The sequence below is a fragment of the Salvelinus namaycush genome, chromosome 38, assembly GCF_016432855.1.
Source record: "Salvelinus namaycush isolate Seneca chromosome 38, SaNama_1.0, whole genome shotgun sequence".
Taxonomy (NCBI): Eukaryota; Metazoa; Chordata; class Actinopteri; order Salmoniformes; family Salmonidae; genus Salvelinus; species Salvelinus namaycush.
The window spans coordinates 6,056,273-6,077,562 of record NC_052344.1 but is presented as its reverse complement, the minus strand read 5'-3'; the positions used below and the strand labels follow the sequence as shown (position 1 = coordinate 6,077,562).

Genomic DNA, 21,290 nt, shown 5'->3' with positions numbered 1-21,290 from the left:
ATTCCTCTGCTGAAGAGCCTCCACTGAATTGTACAGTACAACTCTGAGGAAAATACTGGTGCAGATGACTATCTGACTTTACCAATGACAAACATATATGAATGAATATATGTCGTCTATGGAACTCAATCACGAGAAACAGAGAATAGAACACAAATTGTTTTTTATCCAAAGATTCACACAAGTTGTAATTATTTAATTTTCCAACATGTGATATCAATATTATTATTAGCCGGGGGTGCTTTACTTGGCTCATCGTGCTGTAGCTACTCCTTGTGGCGGGCCAGGCGCCTATAGGCTGACTTTGGTTGTCAGTTAAGCGGTGTTTACTCCGACACATTGGTGCAGCTGGCTTCCGGGTTAAGCGGGCAGGTGTTAAGAAGCGCGGTTTGGCGGGTCTTGTTTCGGAGGACACATGTGTCGACCTTCGCCTCTCCCAAGCCCGTTGGGGAGTTGCAGTGATCAGACATGATCGTAATTGGATATCACAAAATTGGGGAGAAAAAGGGGGTAAAATACACACACAAAAAAAAAATATATATATATATTCAATCAACATTTCAAATTGACAGGATGGTGCTTTTAATATGTAGACATTGCAACAGTAATGTTAGTTTAAAATATCAGATAATATGGGACAACCAACATATAAAACAAAAATAGAATTCACAAGTATTATTTTCAATACAGCATTCACACAAGACTACACCAGGATTGCAAAATTCCAGTAATCACGAAATCTTGTTTGGAGGATTCTGGATTCCCTGCGTATTCCTTCCTGATTCCCGGAATCTTTCAATCTGCATTTCTGGAAAAGTTACCCGAATTTTTTAACACTACTCTACACACAAACAAACATTTGCTAAAACCTGACCTAACACATCATACAACAAACAAGCAGTGTGGAAGATTCTGGTAGAAAATGGGAATTAGACAAAAATAATAATAACACTACTTCTCCCTACTCTGCCCTCTCGCAGTATAATTCTGTTGTTATATACACACGTGAGAAGACAGTTTGGCCACATCCTTGTAAATATGGAGATTTACTGCAAATATTCTGGTAATATTTACCTTTGACATAACAAATTATGATTTCTGAGGTAAGAACCAACAAAGACGGTATCAAAATAGTCAAATCAAGCTCTACGGAAAAGTTCCCCATAATTCAATATCAGAGACAGAGAACAAGAAGGCATCTAAAGCAAAGAAAAATGTGTAACAAATATTTGTACTTTCACACAAATAAAAAAGGAGCCACAAAGAGAGAGATTTGACTCTTTGCATCCAAAATGGCACCCTATTCCCTATACAGTGCACTCGTTTTTACAGGTCCAAAAAAAGTGCACTATAACGGGAATAGGGTTCCATTCCAGACATACAGACTGTGTCGTGCAGTTCTGTAGACAGTGTTTTAGCAACATGATTAGTTGGCCTCTAGATGGCGACTTGCCCACGTGTGGGTAGTGTCTTCTAAAGAACCAGGGAAAATGTATTTAAAAAAAAGGCCAACAACTTAAAAAAGGTAGAGTACGTGTTCCCCTGATCAGCAAACTAATTTGCATAAAGGAACACAACGTTCCTTTAAAAAAGGAAGAAACTGTCAGCACACACAAACATCCACACTCAGGAACATTAAACATATACCTCTCAGTTCTAGAACCACACAAAGTTCCGGAAACTTTCATGAACACAGTATCTCCTTTCCTGTGATCAATTTATAGCGACACTGGGTCAGATAAACACTGACGTAACCGCAGTTTAAATGATTTCTATACCACGATATCATTCCATCCATCACTAAAAGACAATGCTAAATAGACTATTAATGACTTTAAACAGCTCTGTACACACAACACAGGGTACAGTCAGTGTGTTCGTTTACATCTCTTTCTAGCTCTCTTTCGCGCTCATTTATCTCACTCAACTTCCTTTATCTCTTACTTGTTTCGCTCACTCCTCTCTCCCTCCCTCCCTCTCTTACTTGCCTCATTCACTCACTTTCTCTATCCCTTGGCTTTCACTCAGGTGTGGGTTTGGACGTGTGTGTGTGTGGGTCTACTCTCCTCTCCAGTGGAGGACAGTGCTTCTGGGAGGGTGGGTGGGGGTTGAGGGAGGGTCATTGACAATGTGCCACCTCCGGTGGGGTGATGGAGGTCAGAGGTGCAGGGGTCAGCGGCCCCTCAGTGGAGGAGCTCCTTGAGGTCACTGTCCGTTATCTTGGCATTGTCTCTGACGTCATCGAATGTGTACGTCTTGACAATTTTCCCATTCTGAAACACTGTGTGTAACAGGTCCTGAAGGGAGATGGGAGGGAAAAGAACAAAGGACCGTTAGTGAAGTGTCTAATTGACTAACCTCAATAACTAAAACAACATGAATTTACAAAGGCTATTGGAATGCATTGACGTGGGAGTAAGATATGATATGTCGACTCACCACGCCGTACTCCTCCAGGTCTCCCTTGCCCTCCTCCAGAGTGACAAAGTCCCCGCTTGCTGTCCGGTGCAGAGACAGACGACCTTTCTTTGACCTTTTGTTAGGGTCCGCCACCGGGTCCTTGAACACATTCACCTGACACCAAATATTAAAAACAGTTACACTTCTCCTTCCAGTGAAGGTAGGCATGGATGTGTGTCTGTGTTAAGAGTCCTGCACGAACCAGTTTTCTGGAGATGCACCCGCCCTCGCCAGCCACGTCAATTCCGAGCCCCACCCTACATCAGGGTAGATTTTTCTCCGCAACCCGACCCACCAAATAATAATTGATTTAATTGTTGACTCCAGAGTACTAGAGGCTATTCCCCTTTCCTGTTTTAATTGATGTCTGCATGTCTATTCAACATTTGGATAAAAGGAAACCAGGCCATGAATTAAGAACCGTATCTTCTTATTTCACACTGTCAACTCAAATTGCTTTGAAAATAAGAGTCGTCTAATTACCCAATGAAAGCCTATAGCTGACATACATTGAATATCGCTCGATAACCAAATAGTTCAATTGAAACTTACATAAACAACTCCCAGAATCAAATAGGCTGTAGGCTGCAAAAATAGCATTCATTTATTGAGTAGGGTACACTCAAACTTCTACCAGCCGCACAGGTTTAAAACATATGACCTGCGTATGGTCCAAATGAACAAAAGCCTGAATTAAAATGTAACAATTAACTGATAATTAACCGAATTATAGTAAACAAATACCTGCTTGCACTTTCTGCAGGATGTGTATCCATCTACCAGATTGTTTTTCATCCAACAAATGAAAACACCAGGAGTTGGCTAAAGAGTATTAGCACTTGAATTAGAACCGGTGCTTTGGTCAGATGACCTGAAAATAGAGCTCTTTGGCCACGCCCACCAGTGGTGGGTTTGGTGTCGAAATGAGAACGCACGAGCAGAAAAGAACCCCATTGTAAAATATGGTGGTAGAATTCTAATGTTACAGGGCTATTTTGCTTCCACTTGTCCTGGGGCCCTTGTTAAGGTTACCGGCATCATGAATTACCAGGTTATTTTAGCCAAAAACCTGCTTGCCTCTGAAACTTGGCCGCAAGTGGATCTTCCAGCAAGACAATAACCCCAATCACACAGCAAAATCTAAATGTTGCAATGGCCATCTCAGTCTCCGGACTTAAAACCTGTGGTTTGAATTGAAAAGAGCATTCCATAAGCACAGACGAAGGACATCAAGGCTCTGCAAGGATTCGGTATAGAGGAATGGTCTAAGATCCCTTCCCAATGTGTTCTCAGTGCCCTTATTCTCGCAAGACGAGGTATGGAAAACAGGATGTCAATCATTTTGACCCCTACCTTTTTGAGAGAAAAAAAGCACTACTTGTTAAACAAAATCTCTTTCTCTGAGCAATTACATTAGCATAAAATCATTTCTAATGTTTTTTAGCATACAATTTAGCTCAGTATTTCAATTATTGATTTTATACAGTCATTTCCGCTCCTCTATATCAAGTGTCAATCATTTAAGACCCCACTGTAAGATAGTATACAGTGTGCATGTGTGTGTGTGTGCGTGTGTGTGATGGTGTGTGTGCACACGTGTAATGCTCTGCTCACCCCCAGGCCGTTGGTGACCACGTAGCTGCATTTGAAGGAGCAGTTGAGCAGATCCCTGGTCAGTTTCTGCAGCAGAGCCCCTCCAGAGCCAAAGGCGATGTTCTCAATGCTCCACTTGTGATGCTTCATCCCCTCCACGATCTACACACACAGATACATGTCTGTTAAAACTGACTATCTCTCTCTCTGTGTGTGTGTGTGTGTGTGTGTGTGTGTGCATGCGTACCTCTTGCAGGGTGTTGATGTCCACTCCGTCCCCTTGTATAACTCTGATATAGGGCGGCAGAACTTTGTAGCCTTTGGAGTTTTCCGTAGGGATAAACTTCTTCCCCAGGATCTCCAGCACCTGAGTGGAGGAACCACAATCGGTATTTTTTTTTAAAACAACTAAGAATGCTAAATCTGTATGGGAGGAACATACAGCACCGACTGAGAGGGCATCCATAGGGCTCAAATCTCAACTACAGAAGCCCGGTCATAGCTCAAAATACCACCCACATCACACAGCCTCCGTAGCCCAGTTGGTAGCGCAAGGGACCTGCGACGCTGGGATAGTGGGTTCGATTCCTGGGACCGCCTGTACATAAAATGTATGTGTGCATGACGATAAAAGCATCTGCTAAATGGCATATTATTATTATCATTATTACACTTTTATCAAATGGCAGGTTAACATGGACGTTGAATGTGTGTGCATCTTTCTCAGAGGACCTGATTGGGAACTACCTTCAGTACATTATCCAGGGGGTTCCCTGAGTCGGGCAGACCACGTGGGGTTTAAGGGGGTGGACTTAGGGTCGAGTTAGGCCTAGTGTTACCTTCAGTACGGTATCGAGGGGGTTCCCTGAGTCGGGGCGGACCACCAGTGGGGCGTCAGCGCTGCGGGACTCAATGAGACTCCTCAGGTCTTCTCCCCAGATCTTCTCACAGGCGTTGTAGATGTCATAGCTGTCACTGACGATAGACACGGGCACGTTGGGAAACTGCCTCACGATGTGCTCAAAGGCATCTCGCTCGTGGTCCTTCCCCCACGCCGTGATGGTGCTGGAGAGAAGGAGGGAGAATACAAAGTTATCAGGTCTACTAAAGACAACAAAAAAACAAATCCCTCTCCCTGTGAACTCATTCACGTAGAGCTGCGCTACCACCACTAGAGGGCATCCTTATCAACGCTTTGCCCGAGACTTGACTTCCAGAAGCTCATGTCCACAACAGTGCACTGTAGCTAGCTAGCGATGTCCTTTTAGATTCAGAATGAAACTATCTGTGCATTATCCCTCGTCTCAATTACAATTTGAGCTTTATTTCATGCTATCAAATCAAGCCTACCTGTATTAGCAAAGAAGTGAGGCGGTGTATCTCTAAATGCATTGATATCTACCACCTCGGAGAACCCAGAGAGTGTGTGTGTGTGGGGGGGGTGTAGGAAATGGGACTGTGTCTCTGTGGAGCCTCGGGAAGATGAAACTAAAAACGGACCGTCGTGGTTCCGTAAACACAGTGACCAGGCCAGGGCCTCTGGAGCCGAACTCCCAGAAACCAACGGGGCAAATGAACGGTGCAGAGGAGCAGTGGTACTCGGTTAGAGATGTACTGTACATCTCCTGTGTGTGTGTGTGTGTGGTGTGAACACACTTATCAATAGCCTACACAAGCATAGCAATTGATATTTGGATATCAAAGCCATCCACTCCTGCTTGCTTTCTGGGCCTAAGAAGCCCTATACAAGTGAAATTTGATTGATTCGGGACCAAGTAAGAGATGTTAGTGTGTTAACTGCGTAGCCACTGTGTGTCTTGACTGTATTACCTGTGCTCCGCGGCGGGCACAGAGAAGCCAGGCACGGGGTCTTTGGTGCCGTAGTACTTCTTAATCACGCCAATGCCAGCCACTGTGTCTGTGCCCTTAAAGTTCACTAGGTGGGCAGAGGCTCCGATACCTGCCGTCTAAAATGGGGAAGAGAGATGGTGAGTCAAATGTCACACACACACACAGTATTCAGACCCCTTGACTTTTCCCACCTTTTGTTACGTTACAGCCTTGTTCTAAAATGGATTTGGGAAAAAATATACCCATCTACACACAATAACAAAGCAAACACAGGTTTAGACATTTTTGCAAACGTATTTAAAAAATAAAACTGAAATATCACATTTACATAAGTATTCAGACCCTTTACTCAGTACATTGTTGAAGCACCTTTGCCAGAGATAACAGCCTCGAGTCTTCTTGGGCATGACGCTACAAGCTTGGCACACCTGTATTTGGGGAGTTTCTCCCATTCTTCTCTGCAGATCCTCTCAATCTCTGTCAGGTTGGATGGGGAGCATCGCTGCACAGCTATTTTCAGGTAAGTTGTTCGATCGGGTTCAAGTCCGGGCTCTGGCTGGCCCCTCTACCATAAAGGCCTGATTGGTGGAGTGCTGCAGAGATGGTTGTCCTTCTGGAAGGTTCTCCCATCTCCACAGACGAACTCCAGAGATCTGTCAGAGTGACCATTGAGTTCTTGGTCACCTCCCCGTCCAAGGCCCTTCTCCCCTAATTACTCAGTTTGGCCAGGCGGCCAGATCTAGAAAGAGTCTTGGTGGTTCCAAACTTCTTCCATTTAAGAATGATGGAGGCCACTGTGTTCTTGGGGATCTTCAGTGCTGCAGAAATATTTTGGTACCCTTCCCCAGATCTGTGCATCGACACAATCCTGTCTCGGAGCTCTACGGACAATTCCTTCGATCTCATGGCTTGGTTTTTGCTCTGACATGCACTGTCAACTGTGGGATCTTATATAGACAGGTGTGTGCCTTTCCAAATCATATCCAATCAATTGAATTTACCACAGGTGGACTCCAATCTAGTTGTAGAAACATCTCAAGGATGATCAATGGAAACAGGATGCATCTCAGCTCAATTTCGAGTCTCATAGCAAATGGTCTGAATACTTATGTAAAGAAGGTATCTGTTTTTTGTATTTTTATAAATCGCTTTATCATTATGGGGTAGTGTGTAGATTGACGAGGAACATTTTTTTATTTAAATCAATTTTAGAATAAGGCTGTATGTAACGTAACAAAACGTGGAAAAAGTCAAGGGGTCTGAATACTTCACGAATGCACTGTATATAACACCCTGCACCCCCACACATACACACTGTTCCTCTACCTCTTGTGAGGAGACTCCCCTGTAGCCGAAGTCGTGCAGCTTGTACTCCAGCTTGTCCAGGTTGCCAGAGGTCTCCAGCAGGTACTTTGCCAGAATCTTCTTCTGCTCCCTGGAGTTGGTCGCCACGGTGATGGGGTACCAGACCTGAACAAGGATGGTCTGGAGGGGAGGAGGAAGAGGGGACAAGAGGAGGGGGTTAGTAGATGGCCATTCTAGAATGGGCCCAAGTCTGGAGCTTTCGAAGCACAACTTTCCGTGCTTTCGAAGAGTCTCCCTAATTCCCTTCTCCCTGCATCCATCTTCCCTCCCTCTCCTTCTCTCATCCCTCCATCCTCCCCTCTCTAAACCCTCCCTCCCTCCCTCTCATTCATTCCTGATCCCGCTCCTTACGCTCTCTCCTCCATCTTCCTTGAACCGTAGTGTGCCTGTCCATGTCCCTGCCCTGGACCCGAAAAATCCCTCTGACCCCACCACAGGCCCATCCACACCCTCCAGTCACCCCATCACAGTGTAGTGAGCTGGAACATGAACCCAAAACCAACCCTCTTGACAGACCCTTTATCCTGCTATGTGGAAGGGGAAGTGGGCTGTTTGGGAGGCTCTGGGGCTAGACCCATATTCCCTGGGAAAGGGGCAGGGAGAGGACATCCACAAGTAAACACTGGGTTCGATGGGGGGATTCCTCGCACGGCAAGCCCAGGACAGAGTTACTTAGCCGTGGCCCGCTGGCAGCTAGAGATGCCTGGGTCTTTGTCTCAGTCCAGTCATCATTGAACGGGCGAGTCAATATTATCACGCCATGTACGAGTGTGTGTTTTGTCATATTTCTCCCTCTAGGAGCTGTGTAGTGTGTATGTCCGTGAGAGTGTGTGCGCGTGTGTGTGCCGGGTCATCTGTACGGTCTACAGGGTCAGAAACACCTTGTTAACCCCTAGAAGGTTATCACTACATCGATACATGCAGGGTTACCTGACCTCTCACACGCTACCACAACATGTTGCCAGCCACAGCTCCAAAAACTACAACACAATATGTGAAAATTATCATAATAATCTAGAAACAAATGAATTATCTTTAAGGAACTGAAGCCATACAGGCCTACTATATGACTGGTTGTATTTCGACGCATGCAGTGATGCTGATGTTGTGATCTACAGCAGTAATGCCAGGTGGAGACTGAGGGGGGCGCCATTGAGCACCGTAGTGTGGATGGGGCTAACAGAGCCCCATACTTCCAGAGCCAAACCATAATATACTGTATAATACAGTGGTCACCAACATTTTCTGAGTTAAAAAGCAAGCAGAGATCTACTGCTCAGAAAATAAGATAAAAACATGACTTAAAAAATGTAAGTCTATGCAACATTAACTTGCGAGGCACAGCGGAGCATAAATTAAAATAATTTGCAAATAATTTGCTTTTTTATTTTACTGGAGATACCAGCATCTGAGGGAGCAAACCTCAGGTGAGGCTGACCAGAGATAGGGGACACCGTCTTAAACCTTATGGCGAAACTCTAGTCGCACCGCATTATTCATGTTGTTCCTATGACCAGAGTAAGTTAAATATTCCTCGATATTAAAATAGACACGATGAGCTGTTAATAATAAAAACACAGGCCTATCGATATACTTGGCTACTCTTTCACTGCAGCTGCAGTGCTGGTTGCAGCGGGAGTTGAAGTAAGGAGAAGCGCATCTTATGTTTTGTGTTGACTAAAAACAGTGTTGACAGTGATGAATACAAACTTAAACATGAACTTACTGATAAAAACGTCTCTCTCTCTCTCTCTCTCTCTGGTCATGGTTTAAAAAAATTATGAAATCTCATGTAGACTAGTATCAAACTTTTCTGTGAGGTCGTGGAAGCTATAGGCAGTGACTTGAGCGATCCAGTTAACAAGCCAGTAAGCGCACTTGATTTAGCTCTCCCTTCAGACAAATTAAATAGTTCAAAATGGGAACACTTCGCTTACCCGCCGCGCAGGGCTTCTGAATCAAGTGCACCTACTGCCAACAGTGCAAGACAATTTTTTTATTAAAGGAGTGCTTTATCGTTGGCTGTTCTACAGTTTGGTGATCGACGAGGAATGCCTTGAAGGTCGCGATCGACCGGTTGGTGACCACTGTTAATATGATCATGTGATGGTGTCAGACCAGCAAGTCCACGGTCTGCTCTTCAGCAGAACTACTCTGCACGTTCACGGAGATCGGCCTGAGAAAGACACCGCACAGATTCACTGATCTTGATGGCAAAACGAGTAGTCATCCGGGAGGCAAGATGATTTGTAGATCAGTGATTCTGCAGTGTGACTGCTTAGTGGTGGAGACGGGGCCTAGCTCCCTATTCTCAGGGATCTGGTCAAATAAGTGCACTATATAGGGAATAGTAGGGGTGAAACGGTGCGTGTATTCGTATTGAACCGTTCGGTACAGGGTTCACGATGCACGGTTCGGTATGCACTGCGAACAATACATTCATCATATATTATAGATAGGAAAATATACATTGCACATTTTTTTTTTGCATAAACCAATGGCGTATAAATTAACGTGTGAAAAATATCCACATAGTAATAAAGTTGTTTATAGTTGTCTGTAGCTCCGCTCATTAGTTATTTCACTCCAGCGAGAACAGAGCCGAGGGCGTCGTAGCCGCAATTCGCTTATGAAGGAGTTAGCAGTTAGTTAAATGCAAAGGAGAAACATGGCAAGCATTGGCGAGTCAGAACTAGAAGACGCCCCAGTATCATTCAGGTCTGCCTTCTGGGAACATTTCAGTTTCCCTGTAAACTATAACGGAGATTGCCAACGAATGGCGGATAACAACATGTAGGCTCTGTTCATTGCCGATAGGAAACATGTTTAAAGTGGTCGAGCCGCGCTTCACTATTCCTTCTCGTACACATTTTGCCCAGACATTAATACCTGCCTTATACAAAAGAACAACGTGAGAGCGAGTTGTCAGAAACGCGGTCTGTTGCTCTAACAACAGACAGTTGGACGTCTCATACCGCGGAGTGGGAGATAAAAAGCCATGTCCTTCAAACACTTCCCATTGAGAGTAGTCACACCAGTGTAAACTTGGGGGAAGAGCTGAGGGAAGTAGTTGCCGTGTGGAAGTTGGAGAGGGATGATGTAACGATTCCTTTGACCACTGACAACGCTCGACATATTGTAAATGCAGTTACGCTAGCTGGACTGGGGCCACAGATAGGATGCTTTGCTCACGTTATTAATCTAGCATCTCAAAAAGCAACGTCATTGAATCCAATCTCTCGCCTCCGAGCAAAGACCAGGAAGGTGGTATCCTTCTTTCATAAAAGCACAACTGCTGCTCATGTTTTCAAGACACAACAGGAGATGCTGGAGCTGCCAAACCACAAACTAATCCAAGATGTCCCTCCTAGATGGAATTCAAGCCATGACATGGTTGAGAGATACCTTGAGCAGAAAGTTACGGTGTATTCTACACGGACTGATCAAGCTGTGAGGAAGACTGTCAAAGATATTGTGACTGTCTGAAAATGAAATAACTTCCTCTGCTAGTCTCAAAGTGTGCAAACCTCTCAAAACAGTCACACCACTGATCTGCACTGAGAGCATTCCATCAGTTTCCATGGTCCTGCCTATGAAAACAATGATCCTGAAATCAATGGTGGCATCTGATGAAGATGAATCCGCAGTAAGGGATGTCAAGACTGCCGTCAGAGTTAAACTGGAGCCTAGATATGCTGACCCTGGTGTCCAAGACTTCTTACACAAGAGCACCGCTTTGGACCCCGGTTCAAGTCCCTGCTACACCTGGATGCTGCTGCTCGTCTGAGAGTCTACAATGAACTCACAGCAGAGATTGTGACCAATATACAACAGGTAGTGTATTTATTTTGTTAATGTGACATTTATTAATTAGTGATTTAACAATTAATTATAAAGTTGATTTAACAATTCATTAAAATTGTCATAATAGTGTCTCATATATATATTTCTAACAACAAATCATATTTTTAAAGCCACTTCAGAGATAGTAATTTTCATCTAATTTAATTCTGCAGGGTCAAGCCACAGATACCACAGGAGCCAACCCCTCTCCAGAGACGGCAGGGGTTCTCCTCCAGAAAAGAAGACTGCCATGGCTGAGCTTTTTGGGGAATTGTTCACGACCCAGGAGCAGGGAACCAAGTCAAAGGTCAAGGTCATAGAGGAGGTGACCTCATACAGGGAAGTGGACTGTATTCCCCTGGATGCTGATCCACTTTACAGACCAAAGATTTAATATACCCTCATGTTGCCATGTTAGCAAGGCGCTACCTGGCTGTGCCTGGGACCTCAGTCCCTAGCGAGAGGGTATTCTCCACAGCGGCTGACATTGTCACAGCAAGCCGATCTGTGCTCACTGCAGATAATGTGGATAGACTAATCTTCTTAAAGAAAATCGTGAAAATCTTTTTTTTTTTTTTTTTTTCAAGTAATCAGTCTCAAGTGGTCCTATTTTGTTTAAGTCACTGCTATGTGACTTAATTTTGATATATGCTGCTGGACTATGCACTCTTGTTGAAGTTCTGTTTTAAATTACTTTTATTTCATGTTATAAGGCTGCTTCTTTTTTTTTGATGTCCCTTCGTTTCCATATGCTCCTGGGAATTCAAGCTACCCATGTTTACTATCATAATAAATGGAAAATCTAAATACAAATGACATATTTCTCAGGCAATTACTTTGTCGATGTATCGAAACCGTACCAAACCTTGACACCACTGTAACGTATCGTACCGAACTGTGAGTTTTGTGAACCGTTTCACCCCTAGGGAATAGGGTGCCATTTGTGATGCAGCACCCATAGAAACCATCCTAGTCAGAGAAGCTAGCTAGTGACACTCCAGGCTAGACAGACAGAGAGGCAAGATACGTGAGGAGGTTGTTTACAGATAGAGAGACTGATGGCTCTCATCATAAGTTAATTAAAAAGTGCAGAGTCACTGTGGCAGTGTTGTGTGGTGTGCTCTAGGGGCAGGGCCTTGGACAGTGAGGAGTGAAGTTAAATAAATATTATAATTTATTTTAGACCAGGCAGTCTCCGAAAGCCACACGGACTCTAAGGAGCCATTTGGAACAGACAGGAAGGACCCAATCCAGTCACATTGATGGAGAGACCTAACCGCTCCCCCCCTCTAACCTGACTGATTCTGTATTCAATAATGCCATATAAATCCACTCCATTCTAAAATGGCTGCCGCCCCCCCCCCCACTGACACTCACCTCCACCCAGTTGGTGAGCCAGTAGCATTCTGGGTCGGTGCTCTCCACGGTGAAGAGGACGTTACCCCGTGGGATCACACTTCCCTCCGGCACCGCCTTGATCTCTATGGGTAGGTGTCCGTCATACTTCTGCAATACACACACAACCGTTACAGCAGCCATTGCAACACACAACATTTACCCTAAAGCCCACAGTCTGATCCATTTTCTTGATCATATTAGTAAAATAAAAGTAAGAATTTTAAGATACTTAAAACAATAATGGGAGAAAAAATTGCAAAAGGACACTAATCAAATTAAAGTGACCCTGTGAGGAGGCAGAGTCATTAGATCATTTATTCTGGTATTGTCCATATGTAGCTCGTTTTTGGTCACAGGTCCAGGAATGGCTGAAGAATTGCAACATTTGCCTAGATAGCAATGTTTATTTTTAATTTACAATCTGTAGAAGCTATGAGAATAGGAAGGTTCAATTCTTTTGTGAAGCATCACAGCAGGTGAAAAATATATGGCAAATAGAAATCCGAAATGGATGGTGTTAAGAGATAGATGGGAAGGGTTGAATGGAGCTGAAGGGTGGGACTAATAACAAGAGAAACAATGTAAAGCATACGGGATCTGTAAAATGTATATAGGTTCGGAACTTTTGTGAAATAGCACAGTTACAAATAGAAATCAAACTGGATGGACATCAGAATTAGAGGAAGGACTAAGAACAAACAAGAGAAAACTATTGTAAAGTAGACTGTGTCTGTAAAATGTGTTTAAGATGTATAAATTGAAGGTAAAAGCAGAAGTGTTTATTAGTTTACTCCAATTGGGGGATCGGTGGTAGGGTTTGCGGGGAATAATAATAAAGGTATATTCTTTAAAAAAGTATGTATGTCTATATAGGTATGTGTATATGTATGCATGCGTGTATGGATATATATATTTACCCAAAAAATATGGGGGATTGGAAATGATGCAGACAATTACATTGGAAGCAACATTCTTCCCGCAATATTAAGCTGATCCACCCCAAGAAAAAAAAAAAAAAAATACAAATTTTAAGTGACCCTGATCAGCACTAGTAACCCAGTGAGCAAAATTGATTGAAAGACGTCTTTCCCACCAAAAACACGTATTTTCAACGTCTGGTACTCATAGGGAAGCATGATGTAGGCCTAATTGGGTACTAGGTATACCACTAGGTAGTGATGTCAGAGTTCAGAGAAACATCTAATGTGATCTCTATGGCCTCTCCCTCAGTCCTCTCGCTGTGAAGATCTGACCTGAAACCTGTTTGTGGATGTGTGTTTTTACTATTCTCGTGGGGACTGGTAAATAATGGATTGTGTCATTTTGGAGCCAATTTGATTGTAAATAAGAATATAATATGTTTCTAAACACTTCTACCTTAATGTGGATGCTACCATGATTACAATACATTATTTACCATTCATTTCTATTGGGCGCAAAATAATCTGAAACACAACCAAAACAAACAGCAAATGCATCCAACAAAGTTGTAGAATCACAAGCTTGATGTAATCATTGTGTGTTAGGTATATGGGACCAAATACTCAACTTTTGACTACTTTAATACACGTAAGTGAATTTGTCCCAATACTTTTGGTCCCCTAAAATGGGGGGGACTATGAACAAAAAGTGCTGCAATTTCTAAACGGTTCACCCGATATTAAGGACAAGGTGACAGTCTGCACTTTAACCTCATAGTCATTGTATAATTTCAAATCCAAAGTGCTGGAATACAGAGGCAAAACTGTCCCAATACTTTTGGAGCTCACTGTAGTAAAACAAACGTGTATGTGTACCTCCAGTATGTAGTTCCAGCCCTTCTCGTTGAAGACGTCATCCTGGAAGTGTTCCCTGTACACCTCTTTTGCTTCCTGGATCTTCTCTGGAGTCACCACCTTCCCTGGAGGGAGAGGAAGGAAATAGAGAGAGAGAAAGGAGAGAGAGAGAGAGAGAGAGAGAGAGAAAGGAGAGAGAGCGAGAGAGACAGAAAGGAGAGAGAGAGAGAGAGAGACAGAAAGGAGAGAGAGAGAGAGACAGAAAGGAGAGAGAGAGAGAGAGACAGAAAGGAGAGAGAGAGAGAGAGACAGAAAGGAGAGAGAGAGAGAGAGAGAGAGAGAGAGAGAGAGAGAGAGAGAAAGGAGAGAGAGAGAGAGAGAGAGAGAGAGAGAGAGAGAGCGGTTAAATGGTTGAAGCATCAGTGAACAAGTGGAGTGTATAGGATAGAGAGATGTGACAGTTTGTGAGAGCAAAAGAGTGAGAGAAGGGTGAGTATAGAGAGAGAGAAGGGTGAGTAGAAAGAGAGAAGGGGGAGGAGAGAGAGAAGCATTGGAATTCCAAACTCTAGTCCTTCAGTGTGCTATTAAATTAGTAGCGTCTCTCTCCCTCTTACAGAGCGGCTTTATCCTGCTGCAGAACATGCTACAGGCTAGGGACACATACAATGTATACAGCTACACATACACAGCACACCTACACACAACCACAACTTAACAGTTACACACACACACACCAACGTGTGCTTGATTACGACCCCGTTGCAATAAAGTAACAAGGCTGGTATTTTTTAAAAGGTTATTTGAAGACAAATAAAAACAAAGTTAAGAAAATGTTATTCTAAGGCTACTTATTGCAGGTAGAACTCTGTATCATTGTAGTGAATCAATGCTAGTAGCCCCTAGCACAGCTGCCCTTTGTGTTGCTAGGGGCTCAACGAGCAGATGTTCCTTTGTCTCCAGTCCACGCTAGTCCTAAAGCTCTCTACAGCACCTCTCTCTGCCTCGCCGTGAAATCACTTTGAGTTCCACTCTCTGATGCTGTGTGGAAGAATAAACACAGATCTAGAATCAGCTTAACCTTCTATAAACGTTAACCTTAGGGCAGGCACCATTAGGGTACGGAGTGAGAAACTGAGCTTAGATCTGTGTCTAGACTGAGGCTGCCCAAGGTGGGACATCCAGCTAAGCCTCAACAGGAGGCTCTAAGCTCCCTTTACAATAACTGATGACCAGAGGAGGAGCTGTAGTCTAGGCCCTGTTCAAATACAGTGAAAATAAAAGGCGTCCTCTTTCCTTACTTCCTACCGTGGAGTAATCACTGACCGGACATTACTGGGTAGTGAAATCCTAACCACTGACGTTAGGTCAATCACAAGGAAGGATTCCTTTTAAAAGTATTGGAACGTGATCCTGGGGAGAATCCCAATTGCATTTCCTTGATTCCTCTCTCCATGCCTCCTTCTCAAAAGCCATCGTATAAAAGTCATCTAAAGTTGAGTATTTGGTCCCGTATTCCTAGCACACAATGATTACATCAAAGCTTGTGACTCTACAAACTTCTTGGATTCATTTGCTGTTTGTTTTGGTTGTGTTTCAGATTATTTTGTGCCCAATAGAAATTTATGGTAAATATTATATTGTGTCATTTTGGAGCCACTTTTATTGCAAATGACACAATACAGTATTTACAATTAACTTCTATTGGACACAAAATTATTTGAAACACAACCAAAACAAACAGCAAATGAGTCCAAGAAGGTTGTAGAGTCACAAGCTTGATGTAATCATTGCGTGCTAGGAATACAGGACCAAATACTAAACTTTTAACTACACATGAGTGAATTTGTCCCAATTCTTTTGGTCCCCAAAATGGGGGGACTATGTACAAAAACTACTGTAATTTCATTGTTTCATTTCAAATCCAAAGTACTGAAGTACAGAGCCAAAATAACAACAAAATGTGTCACTGTCCCAGTACTTTTAGAGCTCATTGTATCCTTATGGGGACCAAACAATTGATCCTCATTTAAAATCCTATTTTCCCTAACCCTAAACCCAAACCCCTGCACTTAACCCTAAATGTAACCCTAACCTAGCCAAAAATTACATTTTTCCTTGTGTGTGTTTGGTTTTACTATCCTTGCAAGGACCAAAAGTTCTCACAAGTATAGTATAACAAGAACAATTGAAACACACACACACACTCTCCAGGTAAGATCTTCACAGCAAGAGGACTGATGAATCATAACTTCCAAGTGAGGCAGAAAGAAAGGATAGCTTGTCAAAGTACTGAAACGTGATCCTGGGGAGGGACCTCTGAACTTCTCATTCAATGGGTTTTGCGAAGGAGGCGTGGAGAGTGGACGCGAGGAATCAAGGAAATGCAACTGAGACTCTCCCCTGCTCAGTCTAGATGCTACAGAGCCTCAGATGCTGCCAGTACATGGTGTAGAATTAATCTGAGCATCTATTAAATGATATGCTAGCCTTGATCACATGACCGTGATTCTCCTGCTGGCAGAAACAGGAAGGATCACTCTCTTCACTTCAACTATGCAGACTAGTAGCAAGGCCTAGTGGTAGAGAATGCTAACTCAAAGAAGAGCTATTTATATAGGCTTTGGTGTCTTATTTTGCATTATGAGGACATCAATACAATCCTTACCTTTTAAGTATTTGTTGGTGATGTACTGCAGGCCGTAGAAGACTGTTGTCTCATACTTCACTTTTCTGTTCTTGGTCGGGTCAGCCCTCTTCTCGCGGCACTCGAAGTAGGAGTACACTTTACTGGTGTTGGGAGGGTACTGCTTGTAGTGTGTCACCTAGAGCAAAGACGGAGGAGACAACATGGATAAAATACATCAGAACGTCAGGCTATAAAATGACAGTTGATTGAAAGATTGATTGAAAGATTGAATGGTACTTTGGTGACATCTCACTCTCTCTAGGTGCACCTGGGACACCCAGGTATGTGTGGGACAGATGGAGAGGATGGGCACATTGGGGACAGTTATTAAAAAAAGAGCGGGACAAGAGAGACGGGCCGCGGAGCAGATGGAACAGTAAATAACGCAAACACAGAGTAATGAGCAAATCTGCTGACGATGCTTTTATTGATTAGCCACGACTACTATGTACATATAATTACACTGGCCTCTCTACAGCGGCATATCTGGCTGGCACAGTCCTGTGTCCTCGTCTCTGGGCACGCACACATCAATCTCTCTCTCACTTTCCGGGAATTCAGTCAGCTGTAAAACGGTGTTACTTCTGACCCTCCCCCCGTCCTACCTCTGGGCTGCACCGGCCTTGCACATACAATGACATAGCCTACACAACAGGTCACTCGGCCTAGGTTATTAACCAATGTTGTCCCATCCTTCACTAGCCCCCCACAGGACCTCATGAACTAACCAGTAACCTAACCATTGAACCAAAGGTCAGTTTTGCAACTCCTCCGATGGGTTAGCTGATTCTAGAACTGTGCCTACATCGATCAGTGCTGGCCTGGGAATCAGTCCACTAGGACCTCCGCTCTGACAGAGAGACGAGCCCCCTGCGTGTGATGAGTCCCGAGTGTCACTGGCTGCTGGATGGAGCCAACCGGCTCAGTCTGAATGCACACATTCTGAATTATAGGGACACAACAGGAGAGAGAAAGACTAAATAAAAATATTTTCATGAAGCACAATTGACCAAGATTAAAGCTAATGTTTGGAGCCGTTTGACTCCATTCTGTTCTGTTCACAAATCTCACTTTTTTGGGGTATTTTACCAGACCAGGGGTTGTGAAACAAAAAAGCATAAGCTTTGCATGGTGTAACCGATGTGAAATGGCTAGCTAGTTAGCGGTGGTGCGCGCTAATAGCGTTTCAATCGGTTACGTCACTTGCTCTGAGACTTGAAGTAGGGTTTCCCCTTGCTCTGCAAGGGCCGCGGCTTTTGTGGAGCGATGGGTAACGACGCTTCGTGGGTGACTTGTTGATGTGTGCAGAGGGTCCCTGGTTCGCGCCCGAGGTCGGGGCGAGGGGACGTACTAAAGTTATACTGTTACAATGGCAAAGAAAGAACACTGAGAATCCAATATTTCTCCATGGTTTTAGGACAGTGGTTAGGGACTTCAGGGCCTACTTTATTACCCCTTATTACCCTCCATCATGTTATGGTGTATCAGTCACAGTAGCCTGTGCCCTGCCTTTAGTTTCCCACCCCCCCTCTCTCTCTATCCTCACAGGGCCTCTAGTTCCAGATGCTGACAAGTCACTGTATGGCATTGAGCCCAACAGACAGATGTTTTTGTGCCACTCTACATACACAAGTCCAGAGAACAGCATCATCACAGCACGGACAGTTGATGCTGGCTCATCAAATATAATAGGATTAATGTGCTTTGTGCAGCCTTTATTATTGTCCATCTGGTAAAGAGGAAACAACATATCAGTTCCACTATGTTTACATAATAGTGTTGTGCCACAATGGTATAAAAATAAGACTATGTATTGTGTGACCTGTGAGTGAGAGATTCAGTTGATATGACAGCTTGGATGAAATAAATACATTTCTCGTAGTATTGTAATCGACAAAAGCAGTCAGTCATAACTATACCATTTCTGCCTGCAAGGTCTATAATTGTACCTATCAGCAGACAGCTGATTTTTCTTCAAAGAAAATAACATGTAAAACCCAGTCAAAAACAGCCCGAATTATACAGCATGCATCTCTCATTTGATGTGCGCTGAATACACTCATTCCACCTCAGTCTTCAACAATTTCGACGGTCAAAAAAGGTTTGCAAAAAGACCTAGAGCGTTTCCAAAGGCTTACTAAAGTTTCGCTTTTGTTTCAGGATCTGCCATAGTTTTTTCCAAAGTAAGGAAATGGATAGTAACACCAGAGACGCTAGTCTGTTAGCTACGTCTCTTGCAGAAACTAGCCTTCCCTCGGTTTGGTAGCAAAATCACCCGCTCAATTCATTGCTTCCTTGCGCTAGCTACCGCCTCTGCTCATTCGTTAGCTGCCTGCCTAGCAAGCGTAGCTAGCTGCGCAAAGGTGAGCTCTGCGTAGATTCGTCAGTGGCCATTCCGTCAGTCATCCGAGATGAAAATAGGCAAGAGGATCCTTTCGGAATGCGGTACTACCTTTTCTACCTGCCCCTCTCTCCTCCCCATTTGGCCTAGCGACCTGACACAGAAAGCGACCAAGGCAAGCGTGATGGCCTTGGAGGATGCAACCACCTTGGCTGATAGAATTCAATTCACACTGAGCACACGCATACAGTCGCACTAACATACTGGCGTCGCCCACTCACCTTATAAGAATCAGTAGCTAACAATATGTTGAAATGAGGGTCTCTGTGCTCCATCTTCCCCTTGGTTTCAGTCAGTCGCTGGTGTCAGTAGTATTGCTCCGTGTTGGGGACTAACAACCTAGCTCTGTCGCTGGGGAAGGGACGCTGAAGAGACGGAGGGAAGCGGGCATAACACGGGCCGTAGGGAGGCGGGACTCGCGTCACACAAGCGGAGGGGTAGACGATAACGTAGTGTAAGGGGGCAAGGCCACAAAGCAGGCTTATCATTTGCCCAAATTCTGAATCGTAAGGACTGTTCTAGGATCAGCGGCCTATACCAACACTTGAACCGCAATACATTGAGCGAAAATGATTGGAATTAGCAAATACTGTAACTAAAAATAACCTTTTACCATGATAATACCATGATAATGAAGATGTAAATTATTGTATTTAAAAATGTATAGATAAAAATATGAGACTGCTGTCAAATTAATTATTTGTGAAATTATTTTTTTTCCCCAGGAGCCACCATTATTGTTGTAACATCTCTGAAATCAGAGACGGAAAAGGAAGCGAGACATCCCACTATTTGTTACAGTCTATGCATCCCACTCTCTCGTTTTTTTCTGATTCAATGGAAGTCTATGGGCTTGTTCGACATTGCAGCCACCTTTGCTGGATTCATTGAAACATAGGTGAAATGAAAACCACCATAACCAGAAGGGTGCGCTATTGTTCAACAAACCCAAACCTCACTGACAGCGGTTGTAACCAGTGATGTATATAACGTTTACGTACAATTAGGTTGGAATCGTTAAAACGCGTTTTTCAACCACCCCACAAATTTCTTGTTAACAAACTATAGTTTTGGCAAGTCGGTTAGGACATCTACTTGGTGCATGACACAAGCCATTTTCCCAACAATTGTTTACAGACGGATTATTTCACTTATAATACACTGTATCACAATTCCAGTGGGTCAGAAGTTTACATACACTAAATTGACTGTGCCTTTAAACAGCTTGGAAAATTCCAGAAAATGATGTCATGGCTTTAGAAGCTTCTGATAGGCTAATTGAAATCATTTTAGTAAATTGGAGGTGTACCTGTGGATGTATTTCAAGACCTACCTTCAAACTCAGTGCCTCTTTGCTTGACATCATGGGAAAATCAAAAGAAATCAGTCAAAAATTGTTGACCTCCACAAGTTTAGTTCATCCTTGGGAGCAATTTCCAAAAGCCTGAAGGTACCACGTTCATCTGTACAAACAATAGTACGCAAGTATAAACACCATGGGACCATGCAGCCGTCATACAACCCAGGAAGGAGATGTGTTCTATCTCCTAGAGATTAACGTACTTTGGTGCGAAAAGTGCAAATCAATCCCAGAACAACAGCAGAGGATCTTGTGAAGATTCTGGAGGAAACAGGTACAAAAGTATCTATATCCACAGTAAAACAAGTTCTATATCGACATAAGCTGAAAGGCCGCTCAGCAAAGAAGAAGCCACTGCTCCAAAACCGCCATAAAAAAAGCCAGACTACGGTTTGCAACTGCACATGGGGACAAAGATCGTACTTTTTGGAGAAATGTCCTCTGGTCTGATGAAACAAAAATAGAACTGTTTGGCCATAATGACCATCGTTATGTTTGGAGGAAAAAGGGGGAGGCTTGCAAGCCGAAGAACACCATCCCAACCGTGAAGCACAGGGG

General features: G+C 43.6%; 1 protein-coding gene across 1 annotated transcript; it reads right to left on the bottom strand.

Moving 5' to 3' along the window:
• Positions 1-558: 558 nt before the first annotated feature.
• Positions 559-19,771, bottom strand: LOC120032167 (nicotinamide phosphoribosyltransferase). The gene is made up of 11 exons (XM_038978138.1): positions 19,594-19,771; positions 16,951-17,107; positions 14,307-14,410; positions 12,490-12,618; positions 7,231-7,389; positions 5,884-6,020; positions 4,893-5,118; positions 4,301-4,420; positions 4,075-4,215; positions 2,440-2,574; positions 559-2,297 (listed from the first exon to the last, which is right to left on the bottom strand). The coding sequence occupies exons 1-11, from the start codon at positions 19,645-19,647 to the stop codon at positions 2,184-2,186; spliced, it is 1,476 nt and encodes a 491-aa protein (XP_038834066.1). The 5' UTR covers positions 19,648-19,771; the 3' UTR covers positions 559-2,183.
• Positions 19,772-21,290: the final 1,519 nt, after the last annotated feature.